Source organism: Podarcis gaigeae (genome assembly GCF_964106915.1).
Source record: "Podarcis gaigeae genome assembly, chromosome: 3".
Taxonomy (NCBI): Eukaryota; Metazoa; Chordata; class Lepidosauria; order Squamata; family Lacertidae; genus Podarcis; species Podarcis gaigeae.
This window is the reverse complement of record NC_139680.1, coordinates 67,589,987-67,616,460: the sequence shown is the minus strand read 5'-3', so window position 1 is coordinate 67,616,460 and position 26,474 is coordinate 67,589,987. Positions and strand designations below refer to the sequence as shown.

The following is a 26,474-nucleotide window of genomic DNA, read 5'->3' as shown; positions in this document are numbered from 1 at the left end:
ATGCTTCCTCCCCCCCCCCCCCAAGCATCTGATTGGTGGCATCACCAGTTATTTAACCATGGCTATTTGTGCGTGTTTCTGACTCTGGAGCTCCCTTCCAATTGGAAGAGGCTTAAATAGTGGTTCCCCAAACCAGGAAAAGGAGCAGTATTCCACTATTTTGGAATGACCAAAACTTTATTAGGAAGGCAATGCTGGGAAAGTAAAAAAAAGTGTTATGTCTGTGAAACTTTGGTGCATTGAATCACATTTAATTCATATTTTGAAAACCAGTCACTGCCTTGACGTATATAGTCACTGAAATATTTTAGCTTGGACCTTCATATCATATTATATTTTATTTTACTTTGAGAACTGGCCAGCATATCATATAGTGAAAAATGCTATTGTTTCTACATAAATAGAATCCAGAATGATAAAGATATACAAATATTTTGAAACCATCCATTAAAAACCTCTGATTGTATTAACTGGACCATGCTTGAAACAAAAGCTCCTCTCAGTGAAAACTTCCCCACTTACAGCAAAGGGTTCTAGTTGAGGACTAAGCTGAAGTTCACTCTAGCCCTAGACTATTGTGGAATTTGATAAAAGAAAAGAGTGGTTTGGATAAAATTGCTATGAACCCTTTAAATTGACCACAAAGACAATACACTGAAGAAAAAATATAAACATGAGTAGGCCTGGGGGCACCTCCAGAACAGTTTGGGGCATTGCGGGGGCTGATAAGGGGAAGACGAAAAACCCAAAGTCCTGTTGTGCATTTGATTTGGGTCCCATAAACCTTCCTTAATAGAAATTATTGGCAATTGTTCAGCTTGTACAATCTATCTAGTCCATTTTTGAGCATTGATTGAAGTGTAAACTATTAAACAGGCTCACATGACCTGTTATTTAAAGTGGTAAAGTTGCCATTTCAGCTCATCACGTGCCGCTCATCTGTTATATCCAGAGGAAGGATATGCAAAATTAGGCTAGCAACCAAGGGAAGAACACTGAATATCCTGCTTAAAATATTCTATCCAATGCACTTGAAAGCATGTCATCATCCTTGAAACTGTTTGAATAGGAGCCAGCAGTGAGATCATCTTAATCCAATAATCTATGTCTTAAGCAAACAAGGCAAAATTAATTTTGTAAAATTAAGTGTTTGTCTAGGGAGGTTAAAATATTAATACTGCATAATCCCCTGGACTTTAGTAAAATAAACAGAGATTGAGGGTTATCCTAATGCAGGAACTGAACAATTTGCTTTGTTTTATGCAGTCAAAGATGTTTGCTTTGTGGATGAAGAAAAATATATACTGCTACAATTTGGTGTTATCTCATGCAATTTTATGATCTAACTGCATTAGTTTGTGTTCTTATGAGAAAAGTGCTGATAATTCAGCAGAACACACTGAGTCTATCCATGAGTGTATTAGAAACCTGTAATTTTCATCTGAAAATTAAATATACAAACTTGATGGAATAGTACACAATAATATATATTTAGAAGGATTATATTTTAAAATGCCTGTAAAAATGGAAAGCAATTTTCAGGATTTTTTAAAAAACAAGGTACCACTTAGCAAGTCAAATACTTAATACTTCTTGTCCTGTATACTCCTTCCTTCCTTCCTTCCTTCCTTCCTTCCTTCCTTCCTTCCTTCCTTCCTTCCTTCCTTTACCTTCCTTCCTTCTTTCTTACCTTCCTACCGTCCTTTTTGGAAATCTATTTTAGATCAATTAAATTTATGTGTATGTATATCAATATTATACATATGGGACTCAGGTGGCGCTGTGGGTTAAAGCCTCAGCGCCTAGGACTTGCCGATCGAAAGGTCGGCGGTTCGAATCCCTGCGGCGGGGTGCGCTCCCGCTGCTCGGTCCCAGCGCCTGCCAACCTAGCAGTTCGAAAGCACCTCCGGGTGCAAGTAGATAAATAGGGACCGCTTACCAGCGGGAAGGTAAACGGCGTTTCCGTGTGCAGCTCTGGCTCGCCAGAGCAGCGATGTCACGCTGGCCACGTGACCCGGAAGTGTCTCCGGACAGCGCTGGCCCCTGGCCTCTTAAGTGAGATGGGCGCACAACCCCAGAGTCTGTCAAGGCTGGCCCGTACGGGCAGGGGTACCTTTACCTTTACCTATATCAATATTCTCTCCCCCCCTTTTTAAATGGTAAAAATGCACTCTCTTAATCTTGCATGTCCATATAATGTTCCTTGCCTGTAGATTCAACTGTGCACCTGTCTTCTGCTGAAAACCTTTGTCAACATAGAAAAGAAAGGTACTACAGTGGTACCTCGGGTTACATACGCTTCTGGTTACATACGTTTCAGGTTACAGACTCCGCTAACCCAGAAATAGTATCTCGGGTTAAGTACTTTGCTTCAGGATGAGAACAGAAATCATGCTCCGGTGGCACGGTGGCAGCAGGAGGCCCCATTAGCTAAAGTGGTGCTTCAGGTTAAGAACAGTTTCAGGTGAAGAACGATCTTCTGGAACAAATTAAGTACTTAACCCGAGGTACCACTGTATTGGAAGACTAGCAGGGAGACCATGCTCTGAAGATCCTGTAGCTCTTTTCCTCTAGGTACAGTGGTACCTTGGGTTAAGAACTTAATTCGTTCTGGAGGTCCGTTCTTAACCTGAAACCGTTCTTAACCTGAGGTAACACTTTAGCTAATGGGGCCTCCTGCTGCCGCCACGCCGCCGCCATGCAATATCTGTTCTCTTCCTGAAGCAAAGTTCTTAACCTGAGGTACTATTTCTGGGTGGAGTCTGTAACCTGAAGCGTCTGTAACCCAAGGTACCACTGTACTGCGTTGTGGGAGAGAGAGCAAGACTGTATAGATTTGAATGCCTTGATGCAAATATAGTGGTACCCTGGGTTACATACGCTTCAGGTTACAGACACCGCTAACCCAGAAATAGTACCTCGGGTTAAGAACTTTGCTTCAGGGTGAGAACAGAAATTGTGCTCCGGTGGCACAGCAGCAGCAGGAGGCCCCATTAGCTAAAGTGGTGCTCCAGAACAAATTAAGTACTTAACCCGAGGTACCACTGTAGACCAAATCCTTAACCTTCACATGCTTATTTGTATATTTACAAGGCTTTATTTCACCAGCTGACTTGCTGCTTCTGAGTGTTTCCTAGTAATTTAGTAAATTGATGGAATAAACAGTGTATACACTTCTTAAGTGTGGCTGCATTGTTACAAGTACAAACTGTGACAAGCCTTGGGCCCATACACTCCACTTCCTCTTGTTCCCTCTTTCATGTGGGAAGGCAACATTAGAAGCTTCCGTTTGCAGTTTGAAACAAGCTATAGTTCTTGCTTTATTCAAATAAGGGAGAGAGTAGTTTGTGCTAAGCAATAATTTGTTCACACAGTAGGATGATCATAGTAGGAACAGATCCTAGGCCTTTGAGTGCCAGCCACATTTCATGGCTTCCATCTAAAACACAAATACCTAACAGACAAATGCAATTTGTTTCCACATCCTTAGACCCATAACATGACTTGATGTGTACTCTCTTTCTTTCTTTCTCTCACACACAGTGCTGGGCTCTCAGGATAAGAGGATCAGGAGTGACCTGGCAGATAATCCAGTGTACTCTTCCACTTTAAACAAGACTTAAAACCTGATGGAACATGACTAGATGCTACTAGGACCAGGAGCACACAGTCACCGCTGGATAGGGCCACATGTGACGACTTCTCAGCTACTTTTATTGAGAGAAGCTCTGTAGAAATCCAGTCAGTTCCCTTTGCAGAACTTTGAATCACCCAACATTGCAAGCCAGTTGTAGCTGAACCTTAGCATCTGCTTGCTCAAAATCATCTGAAAATTGCTCTGCAAACCAATCACTATATTGCCTATTGTTTTCCTTTGACAGCCTGAATGATCAAACAAATCACAAAGCTTCTTGACCTACTCAGCCTACAGAGACAAATGTTGTAGTGTAACTTCTCTAGGAAACTGGAAAATGAGGCAACCTTAAAAAAAACATACCAGTATTTAAAACCCTTTCAAAAGCTGCACCTGTAACAAATCTGTGATTGTCTGACCAAATCATGCCCTCAAAGTTAAGGCTTCATGCCTACAAGGGCATACAGATCTGGTTAACTTTTATCATCTCTACGTTAGTCTTAATGTACCCAACATGTGTGTTATATAAAGTGACACTCATCTAGATGCTTGTAATGTACTGTACAGGATAAACCCCCCGAAGTGTGTCATCATAAGCTCTTAAGAGCCAGAAGAGATGCAAAAAGGAAAAGTAGCCATGCTGGTTCATAAGAAGAAGAACAAGCCCAAAGTTGGGTCATCACTTTATAAGGACCAACTAAAAAGCTAAAGGCTTTGTACATGTGGAACTTACACTACAGCTAAGTGATATGGCGGCACAGAAGAAAAAGAAGGTGGTGGTGGCAGCTCCACCAATAACAACAACAACAACAACAACTGAATTGGAGTTGGGCAAAGAATAAAAGGATGACTACTTAACAGTTGAAGGATGCATAGACTGGGGTAAGCATAAAGACCCATATTCCACTTATTCCCTTAGCAGTCAGATGTGCTTCTCTCTCTCTCTCTCTCTCTCTCTCTCTCTCTCTCTCTCTCTCACACACACACACACACACACACAGAGAGAGAGAGAGAGAGAGAGAGAGAGAGAGAGAGAGAGACGGATTCTGATGCTTGTACCACGTCTTCAGTGACTGTCCACTCACCAACTCTCTCTAAACCCTGCTTAGGGTTTAGCCTGTTCCACCTAACCTATTTTTCTCTAGAGATTAGCACCCTCCTGTTTACTTTGGAAACCCCTGGTACCACTTGTCATGCTAATAAGATAGATTTGGGTTTTTTTTAAAAAATGAATTATTCATGGTAAAGTGAAATTAATTCACTCTGTTTCCCTCCCTGCCATTCCTTGGGGGATATTAAGGCTCCCTGCACGTTTTAATAGCTCCTTTCAATCTTCTAGTAACAGAAGCACTCATTTTGAACAGAATGAGAAACATTTTGTATCCACCTGTTGCACTGCAACATATATTTTTTTTAAACCCTTCAAGTGTATTTTTACTAAAGCACTAAAAGCCTCAGGCAAGCCTAAAGCTTATAGCTCTGGAGGAGGAGAGAAGAACAGAAAGAATTACCAGGTTTTCCCCTTCTTTTCAAATAACGCTGTCTGAGGCACTATGCACACTTTAATTTGGTTTAATCAAAATGAGTAGGATGTCAGCTGATCCACACGTGGGGGTGGGGGAGAAACTTGATTCCTTTTGCATTTAAAGGTGAACCTGCCTAATTTGCGGTCTCTGGCACACTTCGCAAAACAGCCTTCCTTTGAAATTTGCAGTCCTCTGGATTTTGCAATGCACTTCTCAAGCCAAGCAATATGTACAGAACTTCCTGTGCTGGGGCAAAGTGTGCCTACAAATGCATGTATTGCTGAAAATAATGCTCATAATTGCATTCCATTGGGCCAAACTGCATATAAAAATGTATACAGCAGGAGAACTCCAACTGAAATTAGGATGGATATTCACAAGGTCTCATTTGCTTTTTAAATTGCAAGTGGATGTAGACATATGGAGAACTGTGCTTAACATTGAAAAAATGAGTAAAATGAGTAAAATGAGAAACCAAACATTCACTAAAAGGCCAGAAGCCTTTTTATTGGGCATTATGACAATAAACATCCCAAAAGAAAGCAAAAGATTATTTCTATATGCAACTATGCTGGCTAGAGTATTACGTAATTGCCAAATACTGGAAAGGAAATTCGACTCCAACTAAGGAAGAGTGGCAAAGTAAATTGGGTGAATATGTAGAACTAGCCAAAATGACCGAAGTGATAAGAAATCACTCGTTTACAAGGTTTAAAAAGGAATGGGAATCTTTTAAAAATTATCTAGCTAAACATGATTCCAAACTTAAAACTTTGATGTGCCTAGAATAAATTCACAAAGTAAAAAACAGTTAGATGAGTTATTTTATAGAGAGGAAAGGTTGAAAGAATACTAGAACACAGTTAGAAGGAAAAAGGAAATAAAGAGAAATGAAGAATCCGCTAAGAGGTAGGGGAAAGTCAATTAATGTACTATGGAAATGAATAATTTTAGAAGAAGAAATAGATTATATATATATGTATGTATGTATGTATGTATGCATGTATGTATGTATGTATAAGAATGAAGGAAATAAGATTTACAGTGGTACCTCGGGATACGAACAGGATCCGTTCCGGAGCCCCATTCGCATCCTGAATGCAACGTAAGCCACGATGGCGCATCTGCGCGTGCGTGGGTTGCGTTTTGCCGCTTCAGTGCATACACATGACGTCATTTTGAGTGTCTGCGCATGCGTGAGCGGTGAAACCCGGAAGTAACGCGCTCCATTAGTCCGGGTTGCCACGGAGCACAACTTGAACGCACTCAACCTGAAGGACATTCAACCCAAGGTATGACTGTATATCTGCAGATTTTAAAATGCAATTAAAAAATTATTTTAAAAAATTGGGGGCGGGGACGACCGATAAGCCTTACCCTGCATAATCGATCACAAGATGCAGAGCATGCAAACCATTTGATTGACAACCATTTCTCATAAGGCTTGGTTTCCAGACCCTTGAACATCTTGGTTACCCTCCTCTGCACACGTTTCAGCTTGTCAATATCCTTCTCAAATTGTAGCACCCAGAACTGGGGTCCAGTCTCCAGTCTGAAAGTGTGTCACTTCTTTAGCCACAAAAATTCCTGAGGGCTTTAATCCACTTTAATTGTGCAAACATCCATTTCCGTTATGTGACTGAATCCACTCCGTAAATTACGAACAGTTCAGAGGCGAGCACAGTCTCTGAAAAGCGGAATCATGGTTATAATTTTCTTATGTGTAGGTTGGGCTTTATTCTAAAATGAACGTGACTAGGCTCAGAAAAATGTAAACAGTAGAGTTGAAATCTAACAGCCAACTATTTAATAATTCTTTCCTCTGCATACTTTTTGTTGACACTCCTGTCTAATTGGACAGCTCTGTATATTCTCTGTATATACACAGTAACCTCTGCTTACACTTTGTGTGTTATCTTTGGACAGTTGCTTATATCAGATAAAAAGGGGTAAGTATCTCTCGCTGATATTAGTGGCAAGGTCACAGAGTATACCATCACTTCATTCATCTTTCACAATGGATATTAATTCATTTCATGTAAGAAAATGTACTCTACTATCTGCTGGATAATAATTTAAAGAAGCACTATCAATTCATGCACTAGCACTGGCTTCTTTAAAAAAACAAGCATCTGGATCTGATGCACTTCAAAGCAGAATGCTACGCAGAACTAGTCTTCTTTGAAGTACAGCTACAAGCACAGACAAGTTTAGGAACCCAAATCAGTTTCTGAATCTGCTGTACTTGGAAAAAATCCCAGTCAGATGTTTTAAAAAAATAATACGCATTTTAGAAAATTGGTGTCTGAATCAGCTGTACTTCAAAGCAGAATGTCTCATACAGCTTTTTTTTTTTTTTTTTTTTTTTTGCTTTGAAGTATGACTAATTCAGATGCAGACTTACTTTCTTCCTTTTTTTTTAGGATGAGGGAGCCGAGATTGGCATTCACCTTAGTCATGCTCTGGTCATTCTTCTTTGCTGCTTTGTCATTTTCTTTCGTCTTCAGCCAGTGTGAGAAAGGTGTAGTGTGCCATGCTGTAATAATAACCTGAATAATTTAGAACCACAGAATCATATCATTGTAGTTCTGGAAGGGCCCCTGAGGGAGAGCCCCTGCAATGCAGTAATCTCAACTAAAGCACCCATGACAGATGGCCATTCAACCTCTGCTTGAAAACCTCCAAGGAAGGAGAGCCCACCACCTTCAGAGGGAGTCTGTTCCATTGTCAAACAGCTCTTACATTCAGAATGTTCTTCCTGATGTTTAGTCAGGAATCTTCTTTCTTCCTGGCATTTAGTACAAGAATCTTTTTTCTTGTAACTTGAATCCATTTGGTTTGGATTCTACCCTCCAGAGCAGGAGAAAAGAAACATGCTCCATCGTCCACATGACAGCCCTTTAGAAATTTGAAGTTGGCTATCATATATCCTCTCAGTTCCTTCTTTTCCAGGCTAAACAAACCCAGCTCCTTCAACTGTTCCTCATAAGGCTTGGTTTCCAGACCCCTCATCATCTTGGTCACCCTCCTCTAACACATATTCCAGCTTGTCAATATCCTCCTTAAAGTGTGGATTAAATATGTTTATTATAAATTTATCTATATGCTACCATCCATGTGCATGGTGCTTTTCATATCATCTTAAAAGGCACAGAGGAAGGGGGTGGAGGAAAGGGTAAACAGGTGAAGAATATACAGTGGTACTTCGGGTTACATACGCTTCAGGTTATAGACGCTTCAGGTTACAGACTCCGCTAACCCAGAAATAGTACCTCGGGTTAAGAGCTTTGCTTCAGGTTGAGAACATTAATCGTGCTCTGGCGGTGCAGCAGCAGCGGGAGGCCCCATTAGCTAAAGTGGTGCTTCAGGTTAAGAACAGTTTCAGGTTAAGAATGGACCTCCGGAACGAATTAAGTTCTTAACCCAAGGTACCACTGTATTCTATTATACTTTGGCTTAGTTACAATAGGGTGTTGCATCTAGGGGGATAGGCTTCCTGGGAAAGGTGAGTTCTGAAGAGGAAATAAAGGAGAGCAGTTGGAGGATTCTTGGAGGAAGCTCCAGGCATAAAGGAAAGTGAGGGAAAATGGGCAAAAGATCTTTGGATGGTTGAGACTGGTTGAGCTGGGATCCATCAGGTTATGAGAGCAGAAAAATAGCAGGGTGGGGCCACGTCATGGAGGGTTTTGAAGGTAAGTAATATTAGTTTATGTAGAATCTGGCTGGAGCTATGAGAAATTCTAGACTGCGGGTGGAAGCTCTGCACAGCACCCATTGGATATTTTCCATATATTACACACACACATGTATATGCTAAATATTGCATTACTATTGTGAAAGAGCCACATCTTGGTGGTAGAGTAGAACACCTGTTTGGCATGCAGAATGTCCCAGGTTGAATCCCCTGCATTTCAGGTAGGACTGGGAAAAGTTCCCTATCTAAAACTCTGGAGAACAACTGCCAGTCAGTGTATACAATGTTGAACTAGACGGACCAGCTTCAGTCTATAAGACAGCTTCCTAATCTCCAGTGTTTGTAAGGGGTGGGTGGGTGGGGGAAATCTAGGGTGTATTTGAAACCTGTTGTTTGAAACTGGGTGGGTGGGGGCTGGGATTCACTGATTCTAATAAACCTTTCATTTATTCCAAAATAATTTGGACAGAAACTGCCTATTAGATTAGATTCTCACATCACAAACTATGTCCCCCTTGGAGATCGACATCTGGTAGGAAGTCCTTAATTAGAATATTCCTGGGCTGCTGCTCCAGAGAGCTGATTATGCAGCAAGAGGAAGATACAGAGAATTCAATTTGTATTACAAGGGAGTGAATTGTTGCTAGCACAGAACAGAGACAATCAAGATGGTGTATTGGATTTTGAATGAAAGCTTGTCAGTTCTGTTATTTGTAAGTATCTATTTCATAATCAAGCTGCTGGTTCTGATTCATTTTCTGATATTTCAAAGGAACTCTCCACTTTCCCCTAAATGTTTCATTTTTATCATTCACACAACTGATGCTCAAAAGTTTCATTCTGTTTAGAATTGGGTTCTTTTGACAAATACAACGCAGTTGTGAGCTTTCTTAGTTATACATTGCATTAGAAAAGAAAAAGAGAAAAAGAACATGTAATTGTAATTGAAAATCAATATATTTTCTATTTACTGTAGTTATTGTGGTTGGGAATGAACTTATACCTGTTTATTGACACATTCAACTGGTATGAAGAGGAGGATGCCTATCTTTATACTCGGGTTATGTTGGGTGTAAGTAAAAGTTTGTTAAATGCCCCTTTAACCAGGCTTTCTCTTGGATATGCTTCTGCATTGTTATGTACCCCAAAGTCTCACTGATCTGCATGCCATTCTGCTTCATGTTTCCCCCCCTGTTTTTTGTAACCAAATGCCCCATAATTTTAAAACCAGCCTACCTGGTTGCTTTCTTTTTTTATCCCACTTGATTCGTTTTAGTTTTGTGATTTAGGAGTATACTGCATCCATATCTCATTCATTTTTGTTAGTCATAAACTGGATTAGAAAAAGAACTTATCCATTGTTTCCTGAATCATGTATCTATAGTAATGTGCCTCTTATCCAAGCAGAACCACTTACTGCAGGAACATCATAATATTCCTAACATGATATGATTTGTGACATTATACTACTACAGCCTTCCCCGATTCTGTGCTTTCCAGCTACTTTGTGACTACAACCTCTATCATTCTTGGCCATTGGTCATTATGACTAGGCTGATAGGAATTGTAGTCCAATGATATCTGGGAGGCACGAGGACCAAAATGTTAAAAGTCTTGTTGCAGCATTAAGATTCCAAATCTTGCCTTCATCCATTTCACACACACACACCAGGTCGCTTCACCCTGCTGTATGGCAGAATTGCCCTCCCTGGCTGTAAAGCTGTGAAACATAAAATCAAATGGTAATTTGTCAGCTTTGGGGGGCTAAAACATTTCTTGTGCTTTTATTCATTTCATATGTGTAACACATTTTGTCATTTTGTGCCTAGTCCACGCTTGCCTGGGCAAGAGCTTCTGCCACCTGCCTCAACTTTAACTGCCTGCTAATCCTATTACCAGTTAGTAGAAACCTGGTTTCATTCTTAAGGGGAACAAGTTTTGTAAGTACTTTTTCCAGTATTGCACAAGTATTGCCTTTTAAACGATCATTGAAAAAGTTCACTGATAATGTTCTTGTTATAAATGCACATTTAAAAGAAACTGATAAACTGTAGCATTTGACTGCTAGTGGATATTTATAGGAGTGTATTTTTCCATAGACTCATCACAGTGTTACAAATATAGCTATAATATTTCAACAACAACAACAACAACAACAACAACAACAATTTATTATTTATATCCCACCCATCTGGCTAGGTTTCCCCAGCCACTCTGGGCAGCTTCCAACAGAATATTAAAATACAATAGTCGGTCAAACATTAAAAGCTTCCCTAAACAGGGCTGCCTGGTAGTTGTTTTTCTCTTTGACATCTGGTGGGAGGGTGTTCCACAGGGCGGGCGCCACTACCAAGAAGGCCCTCTATCTGGTTCCCTGTAACCTCACTTCTTGCAAGGAGGGAACCGCCAGAAGGCCCTCAGTGCTGGACCTCAGTGTCTGGGCAGAACAATGGGAGTGGAGACGCTCCTTCAGGTATACTGGACCAAGGCCGTTTAGGGCTTTAAAAGTCATTCATTCATTCATTTTATTTGCATACCACCCTTCAGGGCACTTCACAGCATAAAAATACAAGATGAAAAGAGAAAATACATAATAAAAACAAAAACAAAAGTTTATCATTACTGGAATGAGCCTAGGTGACTTAGACTCATTCACTCTCTCTTCTTTTCTCCTCAGCTGATATAGCTGCAGGGAGGACATTGGAAGCTTTTGCTATTTATTTTTTTTAACCACCAGTTGTTTTGCATTATGCCTCAATCTGGAAAAGCTTCAATTAGCTTTAACTATGGTTTACTTAAAGAAGCTTACTTCAGATATTGGTTTGTGAAGCTAGCTTGTTACAATAAACCGCAGCCAAAATCAACTTGAGTTTTGCTTCTCAAAATGGCCTCTCAAAATTCTCCAGCCTACTTTTGAGCAAGGAAATGAGGGGGACCATGCCATCAAACTTCTCCAAGTTGAGGAGAAACTCTGTAACAGTTTTTCAGGAGTGTAGCTCACCATTATCAGTGACAGCAGCACCATCTCCTTTTTCCCTAAGGGTTTTTGATCATTCTTGTAATGATAAACCATAGGGGTTAGCATAGGTGAATTTTGGAATCACCTCTCAACATTGCTTCTGGCTGCAGTATTCCGGCTATGTTCAGTAAATTCTGGACTTGATAAACTGTACTTTATAATTATATTTGCATGCAATTTCAAGTTCATAAAAATGATTTAAGATGCATATCTTTTCATCAAGTGTTGTGGAGGAGTCCTGAGGAGACAACTTGACAAAAGTGTCACATTTCACAAGACTATTGCATATGGAGTAGCTGTGAATGCAAGTAAGTTTTTTTTAACTTAATGCTTACAATGTAGGCTTCCTTGTTTTGTCTGGAGTGATATGAATTTGGAGTGCTAACCATGCAGTCTTAATGCAGGGAGGTCCAATGTGGAACTGGCCCATGTGGGGACACTGAGGGCCGGGCTTGTATGTGTGGCCTGGACCTGCTTTTAGCCACACACTTTCAATCAAATCCCTGAATATTTGGAATTCAGGTGTGAGCAAACAAATATAAAAAATTTTGGGGGGGTTGCGGGTGGAATCTCTGAAGAAGTCTACTCTCTGTCCTTGGTATCCAGAGACACTCTGTGTTCTCAAATATGTCTTCTTAGAATCTATTGTTTTCAATGAAATTCCCAAGTAAGAGTGCATTTTCCCTTCTCCCTGAGAACAACACTTTCTGCTGTGATGGAGACCAGTTCTGTTATTTCAGGGATGGCTTGCTGAGGGTGTGAATAAATGCAGTTTTTTTGGAGGGGAAAGGAAGAAGCTCTGTCTGGTATTACTTATGGTACCCCTATTATTGATTTGCAATTCTTACATATTTTAGTAGCAGGTGAGATTCAGTTTTCTTTGTTTCTATCTAGTTATAATTACAAAACAAAGCTTTAACAGAATGAAAGTAACACAAGGTAACATTGACTGAAGTTTAGATCCACCGAAACCCTACAGCATAAACAAGTTTAAAATGCCAACTAAGGCTTACTCAGAGTAGAGCCACTGAAAGTCATGATCATGACTCAGTTAGGTCTACTCTTAGTAAAACTTAGTTGAATGCCAGCCTGATTTTTCATGGCATAGCACTACCCTGCCTCTTTAAAAAAAAGAAAAGAAAATGGCCCTCTTTTATCAAATATGAAAATGCAATATTAAATTGAAATATAAATGAAACAAAATGAATCCATGCAAATCCAAATCCAATTATGTAAAACCTAAATGGATAAAAGCATAAAACAAGACTTAAAATTCTGAATCTCCCTGGCAGGAGACAGCATTCTCTCAAGAAATTTCTCCTCTCATTAGTTACTAGAAAACGTGGCAGTCTTCACAGGAGCCAGGAGCATTTGCTCTTCTCCAAACCATTCCAGTTTTCTACCAAGTTTTCTGCAGCTTTCTTTGCCACATCCAAGAAGCAACACAGATCCTTTGTTATGCAGAATGTGTGCCTTTAACCATTTAATTGCTGGGTCAGAGGGCTCACCCTTTTAAACAGGAGGATCTTACGGATAGGAGTGCCAAAGACCAAACACACACCTTTATGCTGAAATCAATTATTTAGTCAATAACAAGGTCTAAAACAGGGGTCAGCAAACGTTTTTAGCAGGGGGCTGGTCCACTGTCCCTCAGACCTTGTGGGGGCCTGGACTACATTTTTTTTTGGGGGGGGGGGGGAAATGAACGAATTCCTATGCACCACAAATAACCCAGAGATGCATTTTAAATAAAAACACACATTCTACTCATGCAAAAACACCAGGCAAGCCCCACAAATAACCCAGAGGTGCATTTTAAATAAAATGGCATATTCTACTTATGTAAAAACACGCTGATTCCTGGACCATCGGCTGGCTGGATTTAGAAGGCGATTGGGCCGGATCCGGCCCCAGACCTTAGTTTGCCTACCCATGGTCTAAACATTATCCCTATCCGTTCATACTTACTCAAGCATACCTCCTCAGATGGCCAATCTGAGCAGAGCTGGTGAAGAGGTCAGAGTTTGGCTGATGCACTCTGACCTCTGGACTTGTCTTCTTGATCTCCAAAATCCTAGGTGCACAAGTCCTTGCTTTATACTTTCCAGTTTTCATCAAACATGACGAAAGTTATGAGTGAGTAGCATTTGAGGTCATTTGATCTGGGGTCATCAGGGTAGTTTCCCAGACCCTCATATGTTGTTCCATCATATGCTGTTTTTCAGACAGGCAGGTTCCCACCCCCTGATCTTTTGAACTTTCAGGAGTCCTAAGACAACCAGAACACAGCCTTCTGTCTTGGCCTTCTTCCTGATCTTTTAACCTTAGGTCTCACATATTGGAAATAGCCATAGATTTCCAAAAGACTGCTTGCTTTTAGCTGTTTGTGGTATGTATTTTTGGCTTTCCTTCCTCCAGCAGATGTTCCCAGATGCCCTCTATAATTCCCACCAACAATTCGGCACTCAGATCCATTCTTTATCATCAGCCATTGAATAAATAAACATTCTCCCATACATTCACTAAGCACCCCCCCCCCCCAATTTTTTAAAAGACATATATTACATTCATTGATATACAGGCAACTCCCTGCTTATACACATTCAACTCGCATACAACCGTGTATATGTGTGGTGTTGGGAAATGAATAAATAATTCGATTTAAACTGCAAAAAAGGTGTGAAATGGGCAAAAATGGCCCCAAAAGAGCACAAAAGCTATGAAAATGGTGTGAAAAGAGTAGGGGGGGGGAAGACTAGGAAGTGCTGCTGGTTTTTTAAAGGAAATTTTCATAGGGTTCCAGAGGTTTATAAGGTGTTTACAGGCTTTTTAGATGCTGTTCCCAACTATACATGATTTCACATACATGTGTGGTACCTGTGATTGTAACCCTCATGTAAGTGTGAAGTCGCCTGTACCCAACCATCAACTTCGATTCATTCCTTCTGCATACAATGCAGATCCAATGCAAAAGGGATGAGTCTAAATAATAGGATCAGTGGCTCAAGAGTTCTGCCCAACAGCTGTTGATACTCCCTTGCCTTCAAGAAGGACTGTGGAAGGGCTCCAAGATGGCACACTTCCCACCAGGATCAGTCAGCTGAATTTTTGTTCCCCTCAAAACCTCAAAAGAGCATGGAATGCAGAACACATTGCAGTGCTGTGTGGAGTTATATTTCTCTATCAGCCCAGCAACATACCACTTTTCTTTCATCATAAGAATGGATTCCTGAAGAAAGCACAATTTTCCCCTTTTAATTAACAAGTCATTCCAGGAATAAAAATGTATTAATTGATCTTGTTTTAGTTTCCTCAGGGTATCAAACTAAAGGTGCATTAACTTTAAGTCCACCAAAGGGAGATTTCCTCCCAATACAAATAGCAGCTTCAGGAGAGAGATTTTCCTCCCAGTTGATGCATGATTGACTGGGTCTGAAAAGTGCTACTTTTGGGCTTCTTCCACGAAGATGGGAAAACTACCCAGCCGTGTTTCTCATTCCTATGGAGGAAAACCCTACACAAGTAGATGGGGCTCCCTTTAGACCAGCGGTTCTCAACCTGTAGGTCCCCAGATGTTGTTGGACTACAACTCTCATCATCCCTGAGCTCTGGCCTTGCTAGCTAGGGGTGATGGGAGTTGTAGTTCAACAACATCTGAGGACCCACAGGTTGAGAAAGGCTGCTTTAGACAGAGCTGGTTATATGATGCATGGGAAACATTGTTGTTCAGAGGTTGGGATTCCCCCCTAGTTTTTACACACATTTCTTGTCCACAGATACTGCTCAGGGCCTTTGCCTTGGGAGGAATGGAACAGGGATTTTATCTAACTATGTTTGTATGTTAGCATTTATGATAAGACATGAAAGCTATTAATGGACTAGGAATAATTTGCAGGGTGGTGGCAATCACAGTATAGGAGAGGTGTAAATAATGGGAGGCATTGGCAATCTATGCACGTTAAGACATGGCTGTTAAATTCTGAGCACGGTAACTGTGAAATTAATAAATATGAGTGTAAGAGATGCTTCTAAATGTTTTAGATAGTTTTAAACTGTTTAAAAATATGTTTTTGTTTTATTTTAAATTGTACTATTTTAACATTTCAATGAATAGAATAGAATCCATAAAATACAAGTTAGGAAACTGATTGTAATGGGTATGCTTAAGTACTTAATTAAAAGGTGACTAACTTCAGTGCAACTATTATCCCAGACAGGCATGCAGAAAGACAGAGAAGTGGCTTTTACTCTCTTGAATAAGTATGTGCACCAGTTCAATAAGAGCTGTATATGCTTCACTGAGAACAAACACAGATTAGCCAAATGTATCAAGACAACTCTCTTGTTTGGCTCTTTCTCTACATGCTGAACTGATGGATAATGACCTGTAATTGCAGCTCATTTACTAACCCCCTCTCCATAAAACAATCCAGCAATGAGATAGATGGAAAATTATAGACTAGCGTGCAGCAAAGTAATAATAGCACATATGAACTACTTATGTATGATCATAGACTTGGATTTATGGCCTGCTCTTCCATAGCTGCTGGCGTGTGATGGGCATGTTTTGAATGTAAGAGATGCTCTATACACTACAATGGGCAAACACACACATTTCTCCACAGTGCAAAAAAGTGGGGGCCTATGCATCTTCCACACAAAAAGGCTTCAATGTAAATTGAACAGCACGTTGCCTACAAGGGCAGCCTCATTCACAGAAGTGGGAAAGACAATGTTGTGTGCTTGTTCCTCTGCAATCCCACAGAAGTGAATAGGACAACGACTCTGGTGTTTTGAACCTATGGAAATGAAACCAGGCCCCCACATGCATTCATAGGTTTTATATGATAAGGAGAGCTGTATAAAAAGTGGAAAGATAAAAGTGAGAGAGGCTGCACCACCCCATGTTTGAACGTTATGTATCACATATGAACTGAAACAGTATTATATTGATTTATAGTATAAATATGTATTCAGGGATAATATCAACCTTTCATGGTTTATATTGTGACATTCTCTCGTGTGTGTGTGTGTGTGTGTGTGTGTGTGAGAGAGAGAGAGAGAGAGAGAGAGAATTGAATGCAAAAGGTAAACCAAGCTATGTTCTCAAGCACATAATTCATTACCTGACCATTGTTGGAAAAATATTTGTCATCACCATCATCAAGGCTGCCCAGCTCTATTCTGGGAATACATGTTTAGCCATCCATTGTTTACCCAATGACTCATCCATGAAATAAGGATCTGTTTGCTTCCAATATTTCATATTATGGTCCTCACTTGATACAACTCTTTCTTTTCAAAGCCATTCACATCATTGCACATTTGATCAACATAGAGCGATACCATCTTAGCCAGTCAAAACAAGCAGGAGAGTTAAGCAGTAAACTGTCAGGCATTGGCAAGAGCCCTAATGAATCCTACTTGAACCCAATCAGGAACTATGACATGGTAAGTTGGCATTTCGGGGATTGGCTGATGTTTGTCATTGGACTGTTTCCTCTCCCTTGAAAATGCGTGCTCTCTCTCTCACACACACACACATCAGAAACAATGGAAGCAAAAAGTCTTCAAATGTTTAGTGTCTTCAAATGTCTGCACAAGCATGCTTTATTTTGAAAGAAGAACGTGGCACTATGTGTATAACTCATTATTGCCTAACATCTGCCTTTTGGAAAGTTACAGCTAGATTAATCTGCATGGGTTTCATTCTTACCTTTCTGTTTCATTGAATCTTGCTCTATTTCATTCCCTCAGAAGGACTTCAGTGTAGCAAAACAGCTACCTCTTAGATCATATCATTTCCTGTAATCCTTTCACAGAAGCAAACAAATTGCAGCTAATATTATTTATACCACTTTCCAGCACAAACCTAAGTTTTAATAATCAGTGCCAGTAGGTTGCATCCAATCCATTGAAAATAACAGACATAACTAACTTAGGCCCATTAATTTCAGTGGGTCTACTCTGAGTAATACTTAGAAACAACCCAGTATGTCTGATTAAAAACCCCCAAATCTTTCATGTGTTTATTTTTACGCTGAAGCTACAACATTTATTCATTTGTCCTATAAAACCACTTTATTATTTTTCTTTCCCCCCCAAAAAAAGAATACAATAACTGAAATACTAACAACCACTGCTGGAATGACAGGTCTCCTGATCACTGTGTCATTAATTCTGATCATGACTTCATCTACAGAGATCATCACAAGGTCCTTCTATGAGGTGTTCTGGTATACTCATCACCTGTTTGTTGTTTTCTTCATTGGTTTGGTTATCCATGGGATGGGGTGAGTATCAGTATACATCAATATGACTCAATGTCGTCGTCATCAGAAGTCATCATTTGTGGGTTGCTTTCCTACCAGATTGTGCCCAAAGTCACATCACCCATATTATAAATTTATGCAAGATGGATAGTGGACTTCTTTGAGGGCAGCATAGAAACAGTCTGAGAGGCCAACACTCCTGCTTCCTGCTGTAACCTACCCACAAATTTCCCCATCCTGCTGCCATCAGGAATGGCTGATACAGTGGGGTGGTACCACACTGCCACCCCAGAATGAGGCAGGGCAAGAGCAGTGGCGTAGCGTGGGGGGGTGCAGGGGGGCGGCGGACGCACCGGGCGCAACATCTGGGGGTTAGGGTTAGGGGGCGCAAATCCATGGGTTAGGGGGCGCAAATCCACGGGTTAGGGGACGCAAATTACTTGCCTTGCCCCGGGTGCTGACAACCCACGCTACGCCACTGGGCAAGAGTGAAGCCGAGGCTGCCTGGTTCGCTGGGGGGGGGGGCACTGGACTGGCTGCGCTAGCGTGCCTGAACAGCCCTGACCTCACTGCTGCCCAGCTTTACCCTGACACATTGTCCAAGTAAGCAGCAAAGATGCCACTGTTGGCACTGCCCCATTGTGATGGACACTGCTGATCACCACTGTGTTATTCCATGTGTGCTAAAAGAAAGGCTCGTGAGATTTTTAATTCACAGAGGGACTTTTTGATGGTAATGCAAGTGAAAAGGGAATGTGAAAGACCATTTTTTATTCAGCTCTAGCTTTATAACGCTTTTCTTTTTCTGTTTAGTCAGCTCATCCGTGGCCAGACCCCTCAGAGTTTGTTGCTGCACAATGTCACTTACTGCAAAGATCATTATTTGGAGTGGGAAACATCAGGTCAATGTCCTTTGCCACAGTTCTCTGGCAATGACCCTGTGGTAAGAATGACTCTTGCTTCTTGCCTCATTCTAGGCCCTTTCAGATGTGCTGCTGTTCAGATTTTTTTTAATTGTTATTGTTACTTTGCTGTTTCTTAGAGAGTGATTGCACTTCTTCCATTCCAATCCACTCCAAGGAGGGAGTTGTTCAGAATCTGGGTTTTCCAAACTTGGGTCTCTAGCTGTTTTTGGACTACAACTATCATCCTTAGCTAGCAGGGCCAGTTGTCAGAGATGATGGGAACTGTAGTCCAAAAGGAGCTGGAGATCTAAGTTTGGGAAAACCTGGTTCAGATTGAGAAATGTTCTGTGCCTTATGCTCCCTCATTCCACCAAGAAGTAAATGTTGGAGTTATGAGCATGTGCCCAAATTATTGACACCCCTTTCAGTGTTTGTTGTTGTTGTTGTTGTTTTGCATATAACATGTGATATGATATAATTCTGACCCCGTGGGAGATTAGGAGAATAGACAGCAGGAACTACAGTGGTACCTCAGGTTAAGAACTTCATTTGTTCTGGAGGTCCATTCTTAACCTGAAACTGTTCTTAACCTGAAGCACCACTTTAGCTAATGGGGCCTCCCGCTGCCGCTGCGCCGCTGGAGCACGATTTCTGTTCTCATTCTGAAGCAAAGTTCTTAAACCGAGGTACTATTTCTGGGTTAGCAGAGTCTGTAACCTGAAGCGTCTGTAACCTGAAGTGTCTGTAACCCGAGGTACCACTGTACTTGGTTTACTGAGTCAGTCTGAGCTGTCCATCGTTTTAGAGACTGCATTGACAGGCCTCCTGTCAGAAAAAGTGGGGAAATGCCATGAAACAAAAATTGCTAAAACTACCACCACCTTGCCATATATAAAAGTGAGAAACTGCACAAAGCACCTTCCACACAATGAAAATAATGTGGAACTATTTAAGGTATTTCAAAATAAGTCAGCTATAGGGCTACACAAAACACATCTGGAAGAGCCCCAAGTGTGTTGCTCTGTGGAAAAACAAGAGTGCCTCCTGTATAAAATTAATCACAGTGGCACCTGTTTAAAAATCCCAATTAATTTGCTTGACCATCTTTGCCAATAATGCCTTCCAAGCTGTTAGATGATTTCATTATGTGTCATATTGTGCCTATAATTCTCTGATTAGAATAAGGTTGCCAGTCTGACCACCCAGTGCAAAGAACAATATTTTATGTCAAGGCATTTAAAAACAAAAAACAAAATGAGAAAACAAAAGTAAGCTGTCTAAGAGTTTGAAATCTTGTTCAAAAACAAACCCTCCAAAGACTGCAAATCCACAGGGGGTAATTAAGTAACCATCATGTGCATGCTTGTCACATGCTTGAGTGACAAAAATCTAACATTTATTAAGATATTTTTAGGCTACTGTTCACAAAAGATTAGGATTGGGCAGAAAGAAAGCAGGAATAAAATTACTATGTTAAAATACAATGGGGGAAAAATACATCAATAACTTAGAAGGATTGTAATGACTGACCTAGATTGGTTCCCACATAAAACTATTATTTGCTACTACCCTGCATGCATATTAATGTATCTCTAAAAACTTAGTGTCTCCATAGAAATAAATACTGTGAATAAAGACAGCCATTGTCTTGCAATACCGTGCACTGAAACTAATGAGGCACGTCTCCTTCCCTGCACACCCAAAGGAATGTACTCAAGATTGGGGAAGCACTGTGACAGTGCTAGGGCACCTGCTCTACATGGTTAAAGTCCCAGGGGTAACCTCCAGCATCTCCAGGTATGACTGGGAGAGACCCCTGCTTGGAATTCTGGAGAGCTGTTTAGTCATTGTAGACAGTACTGGGCTAGAGGGACCAATGCTCTGACTCAGCATAAAGCAGCTTTCTGTGTTGTAGATACATTAATAGATCAGCAGATCTCCCTAGTTTCATAGCTGATGCTTCATTGTGCTGTCAATGGTGGCTGAGGCCCATTGGGACCAATAGGATGGAACTCAAGGTGACCAAGGGTAGGTGGAGCCAGAGCAAATGACGTGCAACGCTGACTAATTCTAATTTTGTGAGCATCCTCTGCTGAGTTCTGCAATACTGAGTCTAAGGAGGAGGAAGCTGATAGCCAGTGCTCTGGAAGTAAGAAGATAGGCAGGCTGAGAGCAGACTGAGGCTGGAGGACCAGTCTCTGCTGCATAGTTTTGAATGGTGATGGATCTTGAATCTCAAAGTCATACCAGATTAAGATGATTTGCTCTATGAAACAAATGACAAACACATTGAAGTTGGGAAAACACAATGTTGGCACATACCACTTAGTTTTACAGACCATTCACTGCTTCCTGGAAGATTTCCTCTGAGTGGAACTCAATAGACATTAGGATGTCCAAGAAGGAAGCTTTCCTTACCACATTCCCAATGTAGACATTCACAAAGAAGTGAACGTTAAATAAGCAATGAATGTTACAGCCATCTATCTTACTCCTTAAGGAGTTTCAAGATTTGTTTCTTGTGCCTGTGCCATGACAGCGCTGGGTAAGGATGTCTGGTTTAGTGTCACCAGGTCATTGTTTTAAAAAAACAAAACCCAACTCTTCTGATTTACAATGCCACCACTAAGCCACCCACAAGCAAACTCTGGGAGAATATCTCCTGGAGGATTTTGAGATGCAACTTTATTAATCTCTCTGAGCACATGAGAGTAACTGGTCAACACTGATCAAATCACACAAGGGTGTAAATCAAAGCCCATATGAACAGTATCGCTTAAACAGTATCACTTAAAGCTGTCCAGAGTGGCTGGGGAAATCCAGCCAGATGGGCAGGGAATAATAATAATAATAATAATAATAATAATAATAATAATAATACAGTAGTATTGAAATGGAAATGCCTGTTTCCAGGACAGTAAAAAGGCCAACAACATTAGGTCTAAAGTGGGTCTCAAAAGTGTCACAAATGGAGAATTCAGCAAGCTTGCCAAGGAATGAAGTCAATCATCTCTTTAAAGAATTCATATGTTATTTAAACTGTTATTAGTTGTTTAGAACATATATAAAAGAAACACACTTCATAGATTTGACCAGGTTCACATCCAAGTGATGGTGATCCACCTTTAGAGTACTAAAGCCTGTATCCTCGGCTTCCATCATCAGCCTGTCCAATATCATTTAATGTCAGGACTAATGAATTTGTCACCTTGGCACAAGGCAAGTGTCCTGAATACAAGGAAAGAAGCTTTGGTCACTCAACAAGTCATCAAAGACTATTCATTTCCAACAAAAAGAACACTTTAAAGATAGCACTTTCTACAGCTGCTTGCGAAAGGATCAAAGGAGCATATTTGAAAGCCTTGGCTGAATTCTCAGGGAGGATATCAAATAGTTTAAAAATTCCTCAGCAGGGTTTTTTCTGTCTGTGCAATACAAACAGAAAGAAGAAAGACACTTGATTTTCGCTTTTCTGTAGCTAGTAATTAGGCCAATGATTTACTTTTCATCGGTGACTTGCACCACTGCAGTTTCTTAAGCCAGAGCAATATTTTACCTCCAGTACTTCTGTTGAGATGAGTTATAGCCTGAGCAGCAACCCTATTATGCTGAAGAATGTCGATGCAATGGAGTGACTTTGATCTTGTGGTGCCACCTTAGATTCCCTGGTGCAAGCATTAAGCTTGTGGCACTCAGATAATTTTACCTCATATATGCCCATTTGACCACTCTGAACTGCAGAACTGGCACTCCTGCAGGTATCACATAATATTTGTTTTGCACTTGTAAGAAATCTATAATTTAGTATGGCTTTACCCACAATTTGGAACTCCCTGTCTCTTGATATCAAGCAGGTAACTTTGCTGTACACTTTTTGATGCCTGCTAAAAAACACTTTAGGCAAACCTATCCAGACATGTCTCCTGCCAACCTAGCAGTTCGAAAGCATGTCAAAGTGCAAGTAGATAAATAGGTACCGCTCCAGCAGGAAGGTAAACGGCGTTTCCGTGCGCTGCTCTGGTTCGCCAGAAGTGGCTTAGTCATGCTGGCCACATGACCCGGAAGCTGTACGCCGGCTCCCTCAGCCAATAAAGTGAGATGAGCGCCGCAACCCCAGAGTCGGTCATAACTGGACCTAATGGTCAGGGGTCCCTTTACCTTTATCCAGACATGTAGAAGGTGATATGTGTTTTAATCTGTTTTTAGTTGAACTGTTGGTTTTAATTATATTTTTGACTTTATCTTTTATTTAAAGATAGTATTTTTATTTAAAATACTTTATCTTTTTTAACTTTATCTTTTATTGACAATGTGATTATTTGGGGGGGGGGGTTCTGAACCACCTAGCTGTTCTATTTGTAATCAAGTAGTATATAAATTTCATTATATAAAATAAAAATAAAGCTAATGTTCCAGAGGGTAGCCGAGTTAGGCTGTCACAGGAAAATCAGTGAAGAGTCTTGTGGCATTTTAAAGACCCACAAGTTTCATATGGCCCAGTGTCCTTTTAAGGGTCCTTTTAAGCTTAACCCATTATGAATTTGTTAGTTTCGAAGACTGCAACTAAAAAGGCACTTCATTCAAGACAAGAGGGCAAGGCTATAGTTGCCATTTACATTGCCCCCTAAGTGAAAGCATCACAATGCAATGAGGCTAGAGAGAGTTGTGGGCCATAAATGACCTCCTTTTGGCATCTTTAACTTCCTGTCCTCAAGTATGGCTGCTAAGTTGAAAAGTCAGTAGCAGTTCTGGCTCCTTCCTGGGAACACCCAATACCCCAGATCAGATTTAGGAGCACAGCTGATAAAAATGTCCATGGCAGGAGGACAAGGCAGCTCCCAACGCACAGTTCTTCCCCCAGTCAAGTCACTTCAGACGGCTTTGTGCTGGTTAAAAAAGCATATCATTCCATAAACTGGGACACTTGTTTTTTCAGGTTCTGCTATCAATTTGTAAGTGACCCCCACCCCCAAACCATGGCCCTTGATGTTTGAGGGACCCATTGGAATGGGGTGGAATAAGGCAAATGAGACTTTAGGTCAGGGGAAAATAAGTGAAAATCAGGTGCCTCTTTCTGCTCGTGAAAACATCCCCGTGGATACAACCAAGTGTATTTTTTTGCCTCAGTGTCATCAGTGTTAAATTTCAACAGAAATCATTGCAACCAGTTCTGTGATGGTACCATACTCTGGAAAACTGGGGAGGAGGGTAATGAAAAATGTGGAAAACCTGCAGTGTCATAGGATTCAAGAATTTTATAGACAACTATTCTGCATCACTTTGGCTGGTTCTGATAACAATACGTATTGCCCAATTGTGGGCTTTAGAATGATTATTTTAATTATTACACTGGTCAACAACAAATTTGTTGTCTGCATTTTTTCAGCTGATTTAGGACGAATCTGATGCGCTGAATCCAAAAATCATATTGGTTATGCTCAATCAGGTCAAGTTTTTGAGCTATGGCCACATGTCATTTTTTACATTTTTGTTCACATTTACGCTTGTGTGGAGCATTTTAGAAGAAGTTGGTGGGGGTAAAATGCCATGTCGAATAATTGTTTTGATTGGAAATGATTATTTTAATGGCAAGAAGTATCCAGGTCCGATAGTTCTGGGTGATTATGTCGGAAAGGGATCTGTTTGAAGTCATAAAACCTCAAAATCTTCCATAAATTGGTGCGGCAAAGCATAAATTTGGGGGATCAAAACTAAGTTAAAGGAACATCATCAACGACCCCTCTGGTGGATAGAGACAGAATACTCTTCCCACCGCTGAAGATCAAGCTCGGCTTAGTCAAGCAGTTCACCAAGGCTCTGGACAAGGATGGTGACTGCTTCACTTACTTGTGCCAGGCTTTTCCAGGACTGACCATGGAGAAGTTGAAAGCTGGCATCTTTGACGGTCCTCAGATCCGTCAGCTCATCAGAGATCCAGAGTTCGGAAAGTCAAAGAACGAAGTGGAACTGGAAGCGTGGAAGGCATTTGTTCTGGTAGTAAAGAACTTTTTTGGCAACAATAAGGCCAGAAAATACGCAGAACTTGTCAACAACATGCTGACTGCTTTCAGAAACCTGAGCTGCAACATGAGCGTCAAGATGCACCAGCTATTTTCACATATGGACCGGTTTCCTGAGAACCTGGGTTCACTGAGTGACAAGCAGGGGGAGAGATTCCATCAGGACATGAAAGAGATGGAGACCAGGTATCAGGGTCGCTGACTACTGTTGGACTCTGAAGAGAGACCTCCCTGCCGCTGAGCATTACAGGAGTTCCAAGAAATGGAAGTTCAAGCCCTGAAGTTTGAAAAATGGCGAAGCAACATGCAATTTACGTGTACTTACCTTTATCAATGCCCACCATTCAGTTTACAGTAATCAATGTTTCTATCAGGTAATCAATATATGTTGTTGGAAAAACATTTTTTTCTCTTAAAAACATATTTAGGATGATATGTGTTGACAAAAATCAGCTGATAATGCCACAAAAATGTAATCGATTTTGTCACAAGATCTGATTTTTTTCAAATCAACATAGCACAAAAACCTGACCTAATGGAGAGAAACGGATGCCATTTCCTGATTCAGCAGTGCAAAAATACCTTAAATCGGTTGTAGAAATCTAGACAACATTCAAAAAGTAAAAAATTGTTGCCAGTGTTATGAATTGGAACTAGCGTCTTTCCATTCATTTGCACCCAGTGCATTGATGATGTGGGAATATAAATCAGCTCCTTTCATAATGAGAGTTTTAAGAAAATCTGAAATGTGATGGTAATGTGTGAATTTGCTGAATTAAAAGAACAAAGATTAAACAATAGTATTTGCAAACAGCTACATGATCTAGTTTTGTTCAGCATTGGATACAGACTAGGGCAACTGCCCCGTGTTTCTCCCTATTGCATACTGTTATTCTTGGTTTTATTAATATATAAAGTATTAATTAAAGAGAAACTTAAATCTAAGTACTTTGGTATAATTGAGTTGCAAAGTCAATAAATGAAAGCACATTCATTTTGCATATCCTCTGCTGACTAAAATAAGCCATTGTAAGCTGTTTTTCAGATACTAAAACTAAAACGGGAGAATGAATGCTTGCGTGTCTAAAAAAATCCTGCATCTTCCATTATATCTAATTATCTAAAGCTGTTGTAGCTCAAGCTGAACAGAATGACCAGTTAATATATATGGTCAGCTAAGTACATTTGATCAATAGGATGATCAGTATATATGACCATGAAGTGCAATTATCAGCTATAATATCTTGAGGTCTAAGCAACTTGATGTCATAGATCTGCTAAGTGTAATTATTGACAATAAAACAGCCCAATCAATTTAATAAAAATAGGTCATTTCAGCATAACTGAACTTTTTGGGTCAATTTCTGGCCAATGCATCATACTAGAAAACTTTGCTAATTGTAC

The 26,474-nt window shown here is 40.5% G+C and overlaps 1 protein-coding gene across 2 annotated transcripts in view; it reads left to right on the top strand.

Annotated features, from left to right (window-relative positions):
• Window positions 1-9,463: 9,463 nt before the first annotated feature.
• Window positions 9,464-26,474, top strand: part of NOX3 (NADPH oxidase 3) — a 30,053-nt gene continuing 13,042 nt past the window's right edge. The window contains exons 1-7 of one of the 2 annotated variants that reach the window (XM_083732498.1): window positions 9,464-9,567; window positions 9,831-9,926; window positions 10,684-10,794; window positions 12,097-12,181; window positions 17,179-17,324; window positions 17,985-18,166; window positions 18,959-19,088. In XM_083732498.1, coding sequence (XP_083588624.1) covers window positions 9,523-9,567; window positions 9,831-9,926; window positions 10,684-10,794; window positions 12,097-12,181; window positions 17,179-17,324; window positions 17,985-18,166; window positions 18,959-19,088 — 795 coding nt within the window. In that variant the 5' untranslated portion in view covers window positions 9,464-9,522. The remainder of the gene's footprint in view (window positions 9,568-9,830; window positions 9,927-10,683; window positions 10,795-12,096; window positions 12,182-17,178; window positions 17,325-17,984; window positions 18,167-18,958; window positions 19,089-26,474) is intronic. The other variant, XM_083732499.1, reaches the window with a different exon arrangement.